Below are 17,281 nucleotides of genomic sequence, written 5' to 3'. Positions count from 1 at the left end.
TCCAGGGTGATAGTTTTCTATGGATATCAAGATGTGGGGCTCACAGTGTGGGGTTCACGGACTCTGAGTTTGATACGCTTGCTCAGTGTATCAAAAACCAAAACCTGGGCTGGAGAGATGGCTCAGTGGTTAAGAGCACTGGCTGTTCTTCCAGAGGTCTTGAGTTCAATTCCCAGCAACCACATGGTGGCTCACAACCAGCTGTAATGAGATCTGGCGCCCTCTTCTGGCATGCAGGCAGAACACTGTATACATAATAAATAAATAAATCTTAAAAAACAACAACAACAACAAACCAAACCAGAACAGCAGAAAGACGGGATCCCAGTTAAATTTGATTTCAGACAAGCAAAAAGTTTTTGCTCTAAGTCTATGACCCTGTGAGCTATGTGTACCAGAAGCTTAAGTCCCCAGCAGGCACCCTGTACTTTACCTCCAGCAAGGGACCCCTTGTCCCTGTCTCTGTGGCCCCTCTGACCCTCTCTCACTCTTCTTTAACTTAGGGGTCAGAACCTGTGTCCCAAGTCAGGTCCGGCCACCCGCCCTTACTAAGACAATTAAAAGAGCCAAATTAAAAGTGGAAAGCAGAAAAAAGAGATTTATTCACTGTGCTAAGAAGAGGAGGATCTGGGGCTGGAGAAATGGCTGAGGTTAAGAGCACTGGCTGCTCTTCCAGAGGACCTGGGTTCAATTCCGAGCACCCACATGGCAGCTCACAACCGTCTGCAACTCCAGTTCTAGTGAATCTGATACTCTCACACCAAGGCACATAAAATAAAGTTAAATAAATTATAAAAAAAAAAAAAAGAAGAAGAGGAAGGTCCAGTAGACACCCTAAAAGTCCACTAGTCTTTTAAAGTTTAAATAGAGGAAGGGATATGCACATGTTCGTCCCGTCAAGGTGTGGTCCCACCCCCCTCCGTATGTGGGCATCAGTCTCATCCTGTAGAACTGTGTGAAATCTCTTGAGAAGACATGTCCCCCACATTAGGCCAGAGACCTTTTCCTTCCCCAGCACGGACTTCCTGAGAAAGTCCCATTTCTCTGGTATCTGTTGTTTCAATAGTTGGAGAGACAGATTGAGAGACAGACAGATTGAGAGACACACCTCAGACTGTCTCCATTTCTACAAAGCAGATTATGTCACCACCTGCTGCCTGGGGGAAGTGTCACCCAGCTGCCTTGGTCACACACCAGGAGCAAAGCTGGCATGTCTTGTCATACACCCCGAGCTTCTCCTCACAAACTGTGTCCCCTCTTCCAAATTCAGCCTTATGTAAGGCCTTCAGTATGGGGCTGGGAGAACAGGACGAAACAGTGGGTTGTCTGCCAAAGTATCACCCAGACCCCTCTGGTGGTCCCTCAGGTCCCAGCTCCCACGACTCGGAAGACTTGGGTGTCAGCAGAGTGGAAGGCCCCAGCCTCACGTGGGTGTCAGCCACATAGGAAGGCAGGGCCTGGCAAGCTTGGAGCTTCCCTCTGTAGGCCACTGGGTGATGGCCAGAACAGAGGAAGGGGAGAGGCACTTCTAAGACCTCACCCATTCCTGGCCCACCTCCCCCCAGGAAGAGCTGCCATCCCCACACCGTTCCCACACCGTGTCTCTTCTCTGGGGTCTAGAAGTCTCACTTGCTTGGGCAGACAATGCATAAAGAGGCCTGCTCAGCAGTCACAATGCCTGATGCTAAGTCACACGGGTGTCGGGGAAGGGTCAGGACCCCACAGTGAGGACAGGGTACCTGGGCCCCACAGGGAGGGTTCCATAGGTTTCCAAGAAGACCGCATCAGAACACCTCTTCAAAATCACAGCTCCTTCCTAGCTCTCCATTTCATATTTTAATGTGTTACATTTATTTATTTATTGGTGTGTGTATGGGGGGGAGGCAAAGCAGGTGTGCACCACCCCAGTGCCCGTGTGGAGTCGGAGGGCAACTGTGGGAATCGGTTCTCTCTTGGCACCACCTGGGTCCCAGACACGGGACTCAGGTCATCAGGCTTGGCGGCAAGCACCCTCACCCGTGAGCCATCGGGCTGCCACAGTGCTTCTTTCTTAGCTGAAGTCAGACTTTTAGGATCTAGCAGTCACTCACGTGGGTGCTGCCTCTCTCCTTGTCGAGACAAAATGCCCGGCCAAACGACATCAGAGAAGGAGGGTTAGTTTTGGCTCAAGGCAGGACATCAGGAGGGCCGGGCAGCACATCACATCCCGGAAGCAGAGAGAGATGGAGGTTGCTACTTCGCTGGCCCTCTCCTTCCATGTGGCCCGGGACCCCAGCCTCCGGGATGCCATCACTTCATCTAGGGTGGGTCTCCCCACCTCAGTTAAGCCAATCTAGAAACTCCCTCCCGTCCAGAGGTTCATCTTCAAGGTGATTCTAGACAGTGGCCGTCAAGCTGGCGGGCGGTATTGACCACTGCAGTGAGCGATACCCATTTCACATAGGAAGAAGGGGGCACTCAGAGAGGTTGAGTCACTTGCCTGGAGCCCACAGGGAAATAGTGCCAGACCTAGAACTGGCTTGCTCACAATGCATGCATTGAATTCGTTTTTCCCCTGGGCACCCATGGCCGCGAGCAGGGCAGGCTGTGGGCATTGGCTTTTGTCAGTGAGGCTCAGGTGTCCAGTGACGAGGGGTCTCTGGGGCTCTGACACCCTCCTTCTCTCTGCAGGCTTTCTACTATGACCTGGACAAGGTGAGCCCATGTCCCTGTGTGGTCCCCAGGGTGGGTAAGACTGTCTGAGGTGGCCTTCCATCCCAGCTGCCCTTGGGCAGAACACTTGGAGGTCCTCTCATGTTACAATCGGGGAGACTGAGGCCCAGCATGAGCCCCTTCTAAAGCAGCTTTTCTGTTTCTGGGAGAAGCAAACGCGCTTGGTGGAGAGACACATCCGAAAGGTGGAGTTCCACATCAGTAAGGTGGGTGTCTTGGGATCACGGGGCATCGTGGGGGGTGTCACAGGGAGTCATGGGGGTATCTCTTGTGAGTCAAGGGGAGCCATGTGGTGTCCCTGGACATCATGTGGGTGTCACAGGCACCGTGGGGGTGTCATGAGAATGGAGCAGGTGTCAGGCTGGGTGGTCATGGGTAGCTGCAGAGGTACAGCAGATGGTTTGCTGAGCTGCGGTCACTGCCAGCAGGGTCTCAGCCCTGGGGTGGGGCTCCGTCACTGGCCAGTACAGAGGGCTTTCTGCTTGGTCTTGGAAGGCTCTAACTGTCCCCGTGTAGGCAGGCAGGTGGAGGCTCAACCCACAGGGATGTGCCCACAGTCCCCTAGCAAGTCCCTTAGGCTTGGCTTCTCCTCCTTCCTCACCCTCCTCCTTCTTCTGGAGAGAGGGTCTCACTTGTGTAGCCCTGGCTGTCCTGGAACTCACAATTTAGACCAGGCTGGCCTCGAACTCACAGAGATCCGCCTGGCTCTGCCTCCCGAGTGCTGGGATTAAAGGCATGTGCCACCACCGCCCGGCTGGGCTTTCTTATAGTCAGGTGCAGACATGTTCATGCGCTCACCTTCCTCCCCAGCCCCACGGGGTGGGCAGCTGTCGTAGCTCACTTTCCATTCCACAGTCGGGACTCAGGCTGGTGTGTGACATGGTCACTGGTGTCTACTGTGCTCTGAGTGTGTCTGAGTGATCCTAGGTGCTGGGGTGCTAGGTGGTGGCTAAGAGCCACGAGTACCCCAGGGCGAGGCCGGGCTAGGAGACGGTTCTTGAAGGAACAGATGTTGGGAAGAGACTGTCCCTTGGTGTGGCCCACAGCCTGAATGTCTGTGGCAGGTGGATGAGCTCTATGAAGGCTATTGCATCCAGTGGCGTCTGCGAGACGGCGCCTCCAACATGCAGCGTGCCTTCAGCAACAGCACCCAGAGTCGCGCCTCCCGGGAGAGCCTGCAGGAGCTGGGCCGCAGCCTCCAGGAGTGCATGGAGGTGGGCCAGCAGTCAGGCCTCTCCGCCCCAGCTCTGGGGTCCTGGGTAGTGGCTGGGCTGGCAAGTGACTGACCCACTTGTGGACCTTGCAGGACATGTGTCTCATAGAGGGGGCCTTGGAAGTTCACCTGGGCGAGTTCCACGTCAGGATGAAAGGTGAGCACCAAGCCGGGCTGGGCTTGGTGGCAGCTCTTCCTAGCTGCCGGGGGAACCTGCTAAGGGTGGGCGGTATGGGCCAGAGTCCCAGGGTCGAGGAGCCCAGCCCTGACTGTCGACCTTGTGACAGAGGGCTCATTGCTCTCTGAGGTACGCTATGATGCCCTCCACCCTCTTGACCATCAAAACCTGTATCAGTCCCATGTTGTCAGGCACAACCCTGTACCCCTGGGTCCCCACGGTCCCTGGGCAGGGGTGGAGAGGAGACTAGGCCATTTCTGTGTTCCAGGCTTGGTGGGCTATGCACGCCTCTGTCCCGGAGACCAGTATGAGGTACAGCCAGGAAGGTCCTGGGAGGGAGGTCCCTGGGTAGGCAGTGAGGGGACTCCCCTGGGTCTGCCTCTGCACCCCTTCCTGTACCTCCCTTGCAGGTGCTCATGCGCCTGGGGCCGTCAGCGGTGGCGGCTAAAGGGTCGGATAGAGCCAGACGACAGCCAGACCTGGGATGAGGAGGAGAAGGCCTTTGTGCCCACAGTGCATGAGAACCTTGAGATCAAGGTAGGGCAGGCCTCGGGGTGGGCCCTGGTGCCTACGTGCTGAGCTCAGATACCACCGTCTTGTTCCTCATGCCCAGGTAACTGAGCTTCGAGGCCTGAGCTCAATGGTGGTGGGTGCTGTGACATGCGACATCGCCGACTTCTTCACAGCCCGACCGCAGCTTGTGGTGGTGGACATCACTGAGTTGGGCACCATCAAGCTGCAGCTGGAACTGCTGTGGAAGTGAGTGATTCCTGTGCCATCCCTGCCCTCACCAAGGCCACCCAGCTCCTGGTGCAGGGTTGCCCAGTGGCCCCGCCTGCTCCCCAGGGGCCTGATGCACTCCAGACCTGCTCCTGCATAGCCATCCCTGTCCTCACCCATCCTACCCCACAGCCAGGCTTGCCTGGCCCTTACAGAGGTCTGTCCCCTCCTCCCCCATGTCTCCTGTGACCTTGAATTCCACTCCCACGTCTGGACACATGTCAGCGCCAGCTGAACCAGGACCCTTTCTAGACATTTCTTTTTCTTAGTTCCTCAGAGGAACACTCCCTTCTGCAGGCCTCCTCTTCACTGACTCCTGTTGTTGACTGTCCCCAGTCCCTTCCAGTCCAGGGCTGAACTGCCACCCTGAGGCCCTCCTCTAGGCCACAGGGTTTGGGGCTCCCTCCTGCACCTTCAGGAACCCATGGTCTCTAGAGATTTTATTGGCAGCACCTTGCATTCCTGGGGCGCCCCTTCCCTGTCTTCAGAGCGGGTGTGGCAGGGTAAGAAAGAGCTGAGAACATAGTCCACCTCAGTCACCTAGGATCCCCTCAAACGCATGCCACAACCCTAGGCCAGTCACTCTTTAAGTCCCTGACCTGCTGGCCACGGGCGCCCTGAGGGAGAGATACTGCAGGTCTCTGGGCTCCAGGCCTTCCTGGTGGGTTTGGGGTACTCCTCAGCTGAGGGCCATGCTGCCTCCTGGCCTCCTGGCCTCTACCCTGAGCCTCGCCCACTAGCATGAACATCACTCCTAGCTGACCTGAAGCTTTGGGATGGGAGAAAAGTGGGGTGAATTCAGTTCCGGCCCTGATTCTTGGAGGGGACATTGGTCCAAGCAAATCCCTTGTCTCAGAGCCATCAATTCATCCCATGTAAATAACCCAGCCGCTCACCAGCCTGTGGGGGTCGTGGGAAGACCAACAGAGCTTTTACCTACAAGGGTGACTTTGAAAGACGAGGCAGCTGCCCGTGACTGCAGAGCACTGGGTCCCACCTGAGTCCCTGATGGTCTCTGTTCTCCTCTGTAGCCCCTTGGACTCTGAGTGCCGACTGATGTCACCCAGCCCCACTGGCAGGTTCTCCATGGGCAGCAGGAAGGGCTCCCTGTACACCTGGACACCACCCAGCACCCCCAGTTTCCGCGACAAATACTACCTGGTAAGTGAGCCTGTTCCCAGTAGGGTGAGTTGCTCTGAACAGGGCAGTGAGGGGCGTGGCCTGCTTGGGGTTCAGCCTTTGGGGCTGCAGGGCTGAGTGGACTGGGCAGTGAGGGGCGTGGCCTGCTTGGGGTTCAGCCTTTAGGGCTGCAGGGCTGAGTGGACTGGGCAGTGAGGGGCGTGGCCTGCTTGGGGTTCAGCCTTTGGGGCTGCAGGGCTGAGTGGACTGGGCAGTGAGGGGCGTGGCCTGCTTGGGGTTCAGCCTTTGGGGCTGCAGGGCTGTGTGGCTCAATCTTCTGCTGCTTGCGGCCATGGGAGTTGGGCTGGGGCTGGGACCCGTTGTCTGTGTGTGTTTGTGGAGGGGTGTCCTCTGCCCAGCCACGGCCTTGGCCGCACCTTGCTGGGGAGACTTAGGGCTTCCAGGAGTGTGATCTGGAGCCATGTACAAGAAAGCAACCTTCTCCTCCAGGGCCAAGGTCCCCTCGGAGGCAGGGCCGCCGTCCTCTCCTTTCCTGGGGGTGGTGGTCGCGTCGGCACGGAGAGCTGTGCACACAGGCACCGTCAGCTTTTTTCTTGGTGGTGTCCTTGGATGGTCCCTCACTTCCAAGGACCTTTCTTAACAACCCCCGCCCCACACTGCTCCACACTAGACTGTGTTTACTCAACAGACATGGAGGTCATTTCAACGTTGTGCTGTGCCTATCCACAGGCACATGAGCGATCTTCAGTGAGAACATCTCTCCCAAGCTTGCACCCCTCCAGGGTCCCAGGCCCCAGGGCTTGTCCCCCTTTATGTGTGGCCATCAGCACACAGGTGGGGAGACACATGACGTCTCCCCGATACGGAGTCTGGGCATAGAGACCTAAGCAGTTGGGAAGGGGATCACTGGAGCACTTGGGGTGTCCAGGGATGTGCTCCCAGAGCAGTGGCATCTGAACTGGGACCCTCGGTATTGACAGCATGTGTGCAGGGTGGTTCGAGGCAGAGAGCACAGTCAGCACAAAGGTCCTGAGGCAGGAGCATGGCGAACATGAAACAGTGAAGTTGAAGTTTAGGGGGAGAATTAGAGGATGCCGTTAGCTGCATCAGCAGCTCCGGATGCGGATCACCATCACCCTGAGCACCTGGGCACACAGGGGGCTCAGCCCAGTCCCTGGGGTGGCTGCTGAGGTTGCTCCTCCATCCCCTCCCAGTCTGTCCTCCGGCAGCCAACACAGCAGGCCCTGCTGCTAGGTGGGCCCAGGGCCACCTCCATCCTCGGCTACCTGTCTGACAGTGAGCTCCAGGGCCCCCGCCTGCGGAGCCAGAGCCAGGAGCTACTCGAGATGGATTCCTTCAGCTCTGAGGACCCCAGAGACACCGAGACCAGCACTTCAGCATCCACCTCAGATGTGGGGTTCCTGTCCATGCCTGCGGTACCCACAGCTTGCATAGAAGAGGGGACCAGGGAGGAGCCCCCACCCTTGGGCCTGCTGCCAGGCCTGGCTCATCCAGTCGGGGGCGTGCTTGTGGAACAGCCTGGCTGGAGGAACTTGGGAGGAGAGAGGCTGACCCTGCAGCAAGATGACCCAGTCCACAGCCGTGTGGTGCCACGGAGCCGGAGCCGGAAGGGCCAGGAGGAAGGAGATGGGGACGGAGTAGAGAGGCCTGTGCAGGAGGTCTTGGACCTGCTGCGGTCTGCAGACCCTGCACAGCCCCAGCTCCGGGAGCTGGAATACCAAGTCCTCGGCTTCAGGGACCGGCTGAAGGTATGCCCACCCTGCACTGGACAGCAACTCCACTCTGCTGCTGGCCTGAGGCCTGGGAGCAGGCGCAGGGACCACCCAGCAGCCCATGTGAGCATCCCAGCCTCACCCCTATGTGACCTGGGTGGGCCGAGCCTCTCCCGTCCTCAGTTCCCTCACTTTTCAAGGCCCAGGAGGAGAATACCAAGGGTAGGCCGGAGCGCACAGTAAGTCATTTGCTCCATGTCCGTCGAGAATCTTCTGATGTGAGTGGGTGCTTGGGGCTGTAATTTAGGATTAAGAACTTTGGGCAGACAGAGCTGAACTCATCGCCCTGCAGCTACCTGCCATCCTCGTCTGTATGGCCGCCCAGAACCTTCCCCTCAGCAGTCACTCAGCCAGAGGATGTCCTCTGGCCACAGCAGTGGCTCTCAGAACTGCTGGCCTAGACAGATGGCTTTGTTTACATTTTTAAATACATAAAATAAAATGTGGACCACACACACCAACTTCCACAGGTGTTGAAGAGCCCACTCTTGGGTATGACACATTTTTGCTCAGAACTATCCAACACAGGCTTCTCTTCAAAGATTCTCTTATTGTTTTGTTTTATTCATTCTCAACCCGGACTTCACATCAGCACAACTGAGAGAAAGTTCCACTTCTCATCCACCCTGCCCACCTACCCCCTTACAAAGGCCCTGCCCACCTACCCCCTCACAAAGGCCCTGCCCACCTACCCCCTCACAAAGGCCCTGCCCGCCTATCACCTCACAAAGGCCCTGCTCTAACAGTCCAAGAACAAGAATCTGAGAAAGAATGTCACCTTTGCTTTTACTTTCCCAGTGTTTATGATGGAACTATTTGAGTTGGAGGCACACAGCTTCTGTCACACTCCTGTATTGTGAAAAATCACATGCACGTTGTAGGACCCTGAAATAGCACAGTCATTCAAAACACCAACGAGACACTTCTGCTTTCCGGAAGACAGCTAAGGACAATAAAAACAATGAGAGGTCCCACTTTCAGCTTGGATTCTAAAGGGGAGTCACCCGCAGAGCATACTTAGACTTCTCTTCTTGAGACATGATCTCAGTCTTGCTAAGAAGCCCAGGCTGGCCTTGAACTCCAGATCCCCCTGCTTCAGCCTCCAGAGGCTGGGATGACAGGTACGTGCCACCATGCCTGGCTAACTTACACATTTATTACTATTTATATATGCGTATATTTGCGTGTACATACACGCATGTGCCAGGTGCTCTTGAGGCCAGGTGAGGGCATCAGATCCCCTGGAGCTGGGATTACAGACGGTGGCGAGGCACCATGGGGTCCTCTGCATGAACGGCCAGTGCTTTTAACCACGGAACCATCTCTCCAGCCTCATGTGCTGCTGTCATTTTTCCAGGGGGAAAAAAAAGTCCCAGCTGTTGAGTGTGCGCCCTTTGGGCTGAGGCTGACTGAAGGGCTGGCTGCTCAGGCTCCCTGCAGCCGCCTCCCTTTCCCAGCCACGGTCACGTGTCCCACCACCCGTGCCGTTTGTCAGGAGTTCTGCTGGGTAAAGGGCCCCGTGTGTAGGGCTGTGTGTAGGCTCGTGGTCCGAAGCACAAGCCCCAGCATGTCTGGTGGTAACGATCAGAGAGGTAGATGAGTTTCCTTCAGGCAGGAGATGCAGAGAGCTGACGGAGCGCAAGGGCGATGCCACAGCACTGTTACACTGTCCTCAGGGCTGGGGACAGTGCAGTCGGTCAAACATGGGGACCCGAGTTCACCCCCAGGACCCACCTAAGGAAAAGGCAGCCTGCCGGGCGGTGGTGGCGCACGCCTTTGATCCCAGCACTCGGGGTGGTGGGGGGGGAGGCAGAGGCAGGCCGATCTCTGTGAGTTCGAGGCCAGCCTGGGCTACAGAGCGAGTTCCAGGAAAGGCACAAAGCTACACAGAGAAACCCTGTCTCGAAAAACCAAAACAAACAGAAAAAAAGAAAGAAAGAAAAAAGAAAAGAAAAGGCAAGCTTCGTGGCGAGCACTCCGGCACTGGGGACGTGGAGGCGGGGCCTCCCTGGGACTGGACGGCCAGCCAGTCTAGCCTAACCGGCAGACTCCAGGTGCCAGTGGGAGGGACCTCAAAAGCAAACAAACCAGAGAAACCACACAACAACCAATAAAACAACGTGGACAGCTCTTGAGGCATGACACCCAAGGCTGTCCTTGCACGGCCCCTCTGCGTACACAAGCACACATGTACAACATGCACAACACACACACACACATGCACACGCACACACATATACACTGGGAAAGAAAAACAGTTTTTAAACAAAAGTGCACCCGTGGGCCTTGTACTTCCTGGCTGGGAGTTTGTAGCGTGGCCTAGGGGCCACGGTTCCACGTTTGCTGGCTTGCTGACATAACTACCTCAACTCGTAAGAACCCACCCTGTCCGTCCGTGTCTGTGTACATACATGCACACACGTGTTTGTAGAGTTTTGCACCAATTTCAGGTTTGCGGCCTTGTTGGGCTGGGCCTGGGGTGTGGATGGTGTGGACTGAGGCCTGATGTACTGGGTGCCAGAGGGACCCGGGCCTGCAGGCAGCCCTGGATTGGAGACAGAGGTCTCTGGACGACTTGACCAGTGGCGGGTGGTGGTTCCCACAGGCCTCCCCATTCACAGCTCACCCACAGCTTCTGAATCTCCTCAGGGTGACTGTCGGCACGAGTGTAGAGCAGGTGGCCGAGAAATGAGCCATTGAGCCGTTGGGCAGCAGTGCAGGGGCAGCTGGGACGGAGCGGCGCCCCCTTGTGGGGGAAGCCCTGCCCTGGTGTTCCACACCTGGGCCTCTCTCCCTTGTGGTGTGTCCCATGGGTGCTGGGGAAAAACAGGTGAGGACTTTCAGATCAGTCTCTCTGGTGACCTTCCCTTGTCTTAGGTCATGCTGGCGGGACGCTGGAAGTGCCACATCCCAGGCTCATTCTGCTGAGCTGGCCTGTGCTGGGGTCAGTGTGTGGGCCTGGGGCTGTCCCATCCTGGATGGATGGCTGTGGGAAGGCAAGGCCGTCATCCTGGTGCTTGTCCACAGCCCCGCAGGGTACGGCTGGAAGCTGTGTCAGTACAGAGCCTGATGGACTGTATCCTCGAGAGCTTTGCCTTTCTGAATACCGACCTTGCCAGTGACGAGCTGTCCCTGTTTGGGGGGTCCCAGGCTCCTGAGTGAGTGCACACCAAGGGGGTACACCTCTGGGCTGCTGTACCTCCATGCTCGTCTCTCGAGTCCTTGGTCCCATCGCAGGTAGTTTTTCTGTGCACGGTGCCTCCTCTCCACATCACTGTCCCCACATAGCAAGACATTATGGCCACTGAGGAGATCTCAGGCAATAACAGCAGCACACAGCAAAACCCTGACCTTGACCTCAGTACCTGCATGACGACCAGCCTCTAGGGACTGCCTTGCCCAGGGCTCTCTCTGGATCACCATCCATCTGCCTTACCACCTACCCTGATGGCCCAGGGCCACTTCTATCCCCAGACCTCAGCATTACAGAAGAGGACAGTCCCCATTTCTTCCTCTCATCCAGTGGTCCCACGGGGAGATTCCAAGTCTGCTACCTTCCCAAGTGTGATGAACCAGTTGGACCTCGGTGGGGTTCAGCTCTGCCCTGTGAGCCATTATATCCCCACCCTGAGTCTAGGCTTCCCGCTCACTTCACAGAAGAGCAAAACGAGGCTCTGGCGACCACCCAGAAGCGCAGCCTCGGGCCCCCTGGGAAACCCTGCTCTCCACATCTGTTTGATTTCCAGCCAACTTCCCCCCTTCCCCTCACTGAACCCCTGGACCTGGGGCCCGACTCTCTGATCTGGAGCTCTGGGGGATGGGGTGGGGCCATGGAAGGGGTCTCTTCGCTAAGCCCATGGTCACTCAGTTCTTTTGTCTCCTCAGGAGGGACAGCCCCCCGCCCCCTCGGCCATCATTGAAGGTGTCATCCAGTGAGCTCACAGCTGGTGCCCCTGAGCTGGACACACTGCTCACCGTCCACCTTCAAGTCTGCAAAGCCTTGCTTCAGGTGTCTGGGTAGGGCTTGGCCAGGGTGGGGACGGGGCTCAAGGTGGCGAAAAGTCTGGGGCCAGTAAAAGGAACCCACCCTGAGAGCCAGTGCCATGGAGGTTCTGTGGCAGGAGGTGAGGAACCATGTGGGTCTCAGGGAGCCAAGTCCTGAACCAAGTGGGTGGTTCTGATGTACATGTGTAGGTACCACACCAGTCCAAACTGGCTCACCCATATAGGAAGTATCCAAGGCAGGCTTCAGGCTGCGATACTCCCAGGGGTCCAAAGGCTGTGAAATGGCCCTGGCCCCTTGCTACTGCTTTATGACGTTTGGCTGAACTTGGGTGGGCTGACCCTGGAGGCTGGGTGCTTAGGTCATGGTCTAGAAGCCACCTTTAGGATAGGGCAGATGTGGGCAGCTGGGAGCAGAGATGTACATGCCAGGCTAACCTGAGCATCTCGGCTGATTCTAGAAACTGGCCTCCCCTAACTTATCAACAATGGTCCAGGACTGCCTGCTGGAGGAAGCAGGGCAGCAAAGGCAGGTTCTGGAAGTGCTTTCAGACCTTGACTTTGAGCAGGTCAGCAAGGCCAGGTCGGTTGAAGAGAGTAAGTAACAACCAGCCCCACACCCAAGGCCTCGCCTCTCCCCCCTTCCACTGATGGGTGGATTTACATGGGCTTGCACACCTGTGCATCTCTGTATACCGGGGAGGCCACTGCTGGGTTCACCGAAGCCATTCCTACCCACATCCTGGTGGTTCCTCCAAGGAGCAATGACTGTCACCTCAGTTCTTCGTCTGCCCTTGTGGACCTCTCTGGAGAGTCCAGCTAGTCCATCAGGGTGGCTGTGAGAGTGCCAGGCCTTATGAGCGGGCACAAGGAAGGTGCTTGGAACCAACACTGTTCCTTTGGAGAGACACGGGCCTGAGAGGGGGTCCCTGGATTGGGTCTCCCGCCCTCACTTCCAACCTTGGGTCCTGGTGAAGGGGGTTCCGGTGCCTGTGGCCACTCCTGCCCAGGCTGCTGAGCAGCTGCTTGCTCTCAGTCATCCCACAGGTTCCTCACAGGAAGGGTGGCTTGGCACTGTGGCAAGGGTGCACACAGCCTGGCGGAGTCCTGGCTTGCCCTTCCTCCACACTCCTCAGCCAGCTCAAGAAGACATTCGTACATCGAGTCCGAGGGAAGTACCCAGGCCAGCTGGAAATAGGTAGCGTCCTCCCTGCTTGTCCTCTTCCACAGGAATCGTGGTGCGACAACTGAGGTCTTCATGCTTCGGGCCCTCTGTATCTCCGTGCATGTCTTCACTGCCCTGCCCCCTGGGAAAGCAGGCTGTGAATCCCTGTGCCTCCCACCAAGCCTTGAAGGGTTGTTAGAGGAGGATGTGCGGGCAAAGTGCCATCCAGGTGTCCTGAGATCAAGCTGGACCCTTCCTGAGGGCAGCTGTAGCATTTTCTTGTGGAGCACGTGAAGGGTGATGCTCCCGAGGGTGGTGCTTCTGACGGTGGCATTTGAAGTCTAGACGTTCCTCCCACTCTCTGGACTGCTTGTGTTTCCAAGGCTCTGGCTCCAGGATTCAGAGTCCACTCCGGGTTATTGGCTAGCTGGTATGCCCCTCTTCTCTGTCAATGAAAGAATTAAAAGTCAGGAAAACAGCAGAGCTGAGTGAAAGTGCACTTTATTGGCAAGTGCTACCAACTCCCGGGGTAGAGAAGGCTCAAGAAGCCCGAGTCTGTTGACTCTAAGGAGGCCTCCCTGGGATCTGCTTTCCCGAGTCCCTTTTAGCTGACACAGACCTGTTGACTGAGAGTCCAGCTGAGGCCTCAGCTCCTCTCACGGCCCTTCCCTCTGCCAGTGTGTCGCAGGCTCCTGGAGCAGGTGGTCGGCTGTGGTGGGCTGTTGGCCACAGCCGGGCTCCAGGAAGAGCAGATGGTCACCTGGTTCCAGTTCCATAGCTACCTGCAGCGGCAGAACGTCTCTGACCTGGAGAAACACCTCACCCAGCTCACCAAGGAAGGTAGGGCCTGGCCACGGCAGTGGCCTGGCAGCAGGTCACAGCACACCCTGGGGGCTCTGCCCCTTCTGGCGTGGGCCACAATTCAGATCGCATGCAACTCCCCCTCCAGCTGTCAGAGCAGAGAGGAGGTGAATAGCCCAGAGCAGCTCCAGGGAAAGGAGGTGGGAGCCTCGAAGTCTGCACTTCCGGTTTCTTTTTGAGTCAGGGTCTCACTATGTAGCTTAGACTGACTTCAAACTCACCATTCTCCTGGCCCCGTCTCCCAAGTGCTAGGATTACAGGTGTGCACCACTGCACGCAGGTCGTCCAGTGGTTCTGTTTGTTTTCAGGGTGTGTCCAGTGCATTTGTAGGAAGTGTCTGCCAGGACGCAGTGATGCCTCTCTGCCTTGGAGCTGCCCTGTGGCTGCGGCAGCTGAGCCTGCCCTGATGGTTCCTGTTCCCCTCTTTTCCAGTTACTCTCACTGAGGAGCTTCAGTGTGCAGGCCCAGCCAAGGCCTTGAGGAAGCTGCACGGGAAACGTCTGGGCCAGCTGCAGCCCCTGCCCCAGACACTTCACGCTTGGGCACTGCTGCAGCTGGATGGACCCCCGAGACTCTGCAGGGCTGCCAGAGCACGCCTGGCCAGCGCGGCCAGGAATAGAAGCTTCCGGGAAAAGGTGTGGTGCATGCATGCGCGGGCACTCTGGCTGGGCGTGCAAGAGTACAAAGTGGGTGATGGGGGCTACACTCACTAGATTTGAGATCAAGAGTGCTTTAAGAGAGTTGAGCATGGGGCTGGAGTCACTAGGGCAGTGGTTCTCAACCTTCCTAACGCTGTGACCCTTTAATATGGTTCCTCATGTTGTGGTGACCCCCAACCATTATTTCGTTGCTACTTCATAACTGTGATTTTGCTACTGTTATGAGTTGTAAATATCTAGTATGTGACCCCCAAAGAGGTTGAGACCCACAGGTTGAGGGGTACACCCAGTACCAACCAGCTCACAGCCTGGGCTTGGTCTCTCAGACCTGTGCAGCATCTTTCTAAGAGGTGTTTTTAAATTTTTAAATTTATTTGTTTATTTGTTGTGAGTGTGTGTGTGTGTGTGTGTGTGTGTGTGTGTGTGTGTGTGTGTGTGACATCTTGAGTCTGGAGGTCAGAGGACAACCTGAGGGAAGTCAGTTTTCTCCCTCTACAACGTGGGTTCTAGGGTTTAAATTCAAGTGAAGCTGGGCATTATGACACACGCCTTTAATCCCAGCACTCGGGAGGCAGTGGCAGGCAGGTCTCTGAGTTCGAGGCCAGCCTGGTCTACAGATCAAGGTCCAGGACAGCCAGGGCCACACAGAGAAACCCTGCCTCGAAAAACAAAACCAAAAAAGCTTTGTGGAGTTCACTTACTAAGCCAGGTAGTGATCAATCTGGGGTTAGCCCAGCTCCTGACAAAACACCTGTCCCCAAATTGACAGGTCTCACCCCAAGTTCTGTTTAGAGAAGGGCTGAGTTTGGGTGACTGGAGCATCTGCAGTGTGTTCAGCCCAGCTGGGGACCCGCCCGCCCTGACCCTCTGTCCAATCCTGGTGTCTCCTTCCCCCAGGCTCTGTTGTACTACACCAACGCCCTGAACGACAGTGACGCCAAGCTCCAGCAGGCAGCATGCACGGCGCTGCAGCAGCTTGGGGTGAGTCCCGTCTTCCCTACTGACGGGAGGCCACCAGTGGCGAGGGCTGAGGCGGCAGCAGCTGCACCTTCAAAATGCTTTCACTGGAACGGGGTGGGAGTGGCAGAGCAGCAGCAAGAGGACCCTTGACAGCCAGCCCCCCAGACTCCAACACAGAGATCCCCACTCCAAGGGACTCCCTGCCCAGCTCAACATGTGTTCTTTTCTTTTCTTTCTTTTTTTTTGTTTTGTTTTTGTTTTTGTTTTTTCAAGACAGGGTTCTCTGTGTAGTTTTGGTGCTTGTCCTGGATCTCGATCTATAGACCAGGCTGGCCTCGAACTCACAGAGATCCGTCTGGCTCTGCCTCCCGAGTGCTGGGATTAAAGGCATGTGCTGCCACCGCCACCACCTGGCATAAATTCTCATAAATAAGAAAAAGACAAAGCACGGACATGTGAAAACTGCCTTGTCACCCTAGCCCTCAGCAGAAGTGACTGGCCACCTCTGGCGTGTTTGCAGGGACATGAGCACCCTGAACATTTTAAACACGACTTTCCAGTGAGCAAAGGGTTGCATGCCCACAAGCACGAGGAACTGAGTGGAATCCCCAGAACTCCTAAAAAACCCCCGAGTGATGGCATGCACTTGTCATCCAGTGCAGGGGAGGTAGAAGCGGGGGATTCCAGGGCTAGCCTACCAACATAGCTTATTAGTGAGCTCCAGGCTAGGAGAGACCACGTCTCAAAACGTGGCGTAGATGGCACCTGTACACTCTCATTTTGTTTGCATTGTGCGTGGAGGGGGGCACACATGGGCACTCTTCACACAGTCACAGAAAAATGTACTTTTCATGCATGGTGGGGCGGGGGGAAGGCAGGTGTGAGGGCTGGATACCCATGATCCAGGGCCAGCCTGGGCTTCATAGTGAGATCCTGTCTCATAAATGCCACTATGAGCACTTCCGTCAATAAGGTTTTATAAAGAGCCACACTGGGTTCCAGCTCATTTTGCTGGGCTGGATGACACAGGGTGCCTTCAGGGCCTGTGAGCCATGCCTTCCTCGCTCCCCCTGCACTCCCACAGTGGAGGAGAGGGGACCTTGTTCGTTTACACCCATGCTGGGAGTCTGCCCCGGATAACCTTGCTTCTCACTTGCACATGGGCGTTGGCTCAATACAGAGGCATTCCACTGCCTCCACTTGCTCAGGGCTGCCCCAAGAGATCTTCGGAAGAGCGCCTGCTAAGGCTCAGGTGCTGGGCGAAGGGGTCAGAGGTCCCGTGGGAGTGCTGTTTGTGGATGTGTGGCCATCAGGCCCTGGGTCTCCAGGGAAGTGGACAGTCAGGGTTTGGCCAGTCCCAGGAGGCAGCAGGGTTTGTTAGATGGTGTCAACAGAGATTCCAAAGGTGTCGCTGAAGGGCCGGAGGCAAAGTAAGAAGCCTGGAGGCCTCTAGAGAAGGACAGACAAGGCCCCAGGAACCATGCCAGGGTTGGCACTGCAGGGGTGACCCGATGCGGTCTACCTGCTGCTTAACAAGCCCTTTCCCTCTGACCTCACAGGGCATCGAAAGCATTGACCAGATCGCCAGCCTGTGTCGGTCTGACCTGGAGGCCGTACGGGTGGCCGCTCGGGAAGCAACCCTGTCATTTGGTAAAATGCAGCCAAAGGCCCGTGCAGCACAATGGGGTCCCAGAGGTCTAGTGGAGATGGGTGAGAGGAGACCACCTCAGTCAGTGCTGGGCTGCTAGGGACCCTGCTGCAGGCCACCTGTGCTCTGCGGCCCCTGCTTAGTGCAAGCTCCCATCCCAGCAGGCTGAC

The 17,281-nt window shown here is 56.6% G+C and overlaps 1 protein-coding gene across 1 annotated transcript in view; it reads left to right on the top strand.

Moving 5' to 3' along the window:
- The window catches only part of Ripor3 (RIPOR family member 3), a 73,782-nt gene that overhangs the window by 55,094 nt on the left and 1,407 nt on the right, over positions 1–17,281 (top strand). Inside the window, 18 exon segments of the mRNA XM_052725491.1 lie at positions 2,671–2,694; positions 2,865–2,918; positions 3,777–3,926; positions 4,019–4,082; positions 4,372–4,415; positions 4,514–4,528; positions 4,530–4,640; positions 4,717–4,862; positions 5,915–6,044; positions 7,238–7,792; positions 10,844–10,974; positions 11,702–11,825; positions 12,280–12,415; positions 12,855–13,016; positions 13,662–13,823; positions 14,277–14,479; positions 15,401–15,484; positions 17,023–17,113. Coding sequence (XP_052581451.1) covers positions 2,671–2,694; positions 2,865–2,918; positions 3,777–3,926; positions 4,019–4,082; positions 4,372–4,415; positions 4,514–4,528; positions 4,530–4,640; positions 4,717–4,862; positions 5,915–6,044; positions 7,238–7,792; positions 10,844–10,974; positions 11,702–11,825; positions 12,280–12,415; positions 12,855–13,016; positions 13,662–13,823; positions 14,277–14,479; positions 15,401–15,484; positions 17,023–17,113 — 2,386 coding nt within the window.

The sequence above is a fragment of the Peromyscus californicus genome, unplaced genomic scaffold, assembly GCF_007827085.1.
Source record: "Peromyscus californicus insignis strain IS unplaced genomic scaffold, ASM782708v3 Scaffold_7__1_contigs__length_154581171, whole genome shotgun sequence".
In the NCBI taxonomy this organism is placed as follows: Eukaryota; Metazoa; Chordata; class Mammalia; order Rodentia; family Cricetidae; genus Peromyscus; species Peromyscus californicus.
This window is presented reverse-complemented; position numbering and strand designations above follow the sequence as displayed.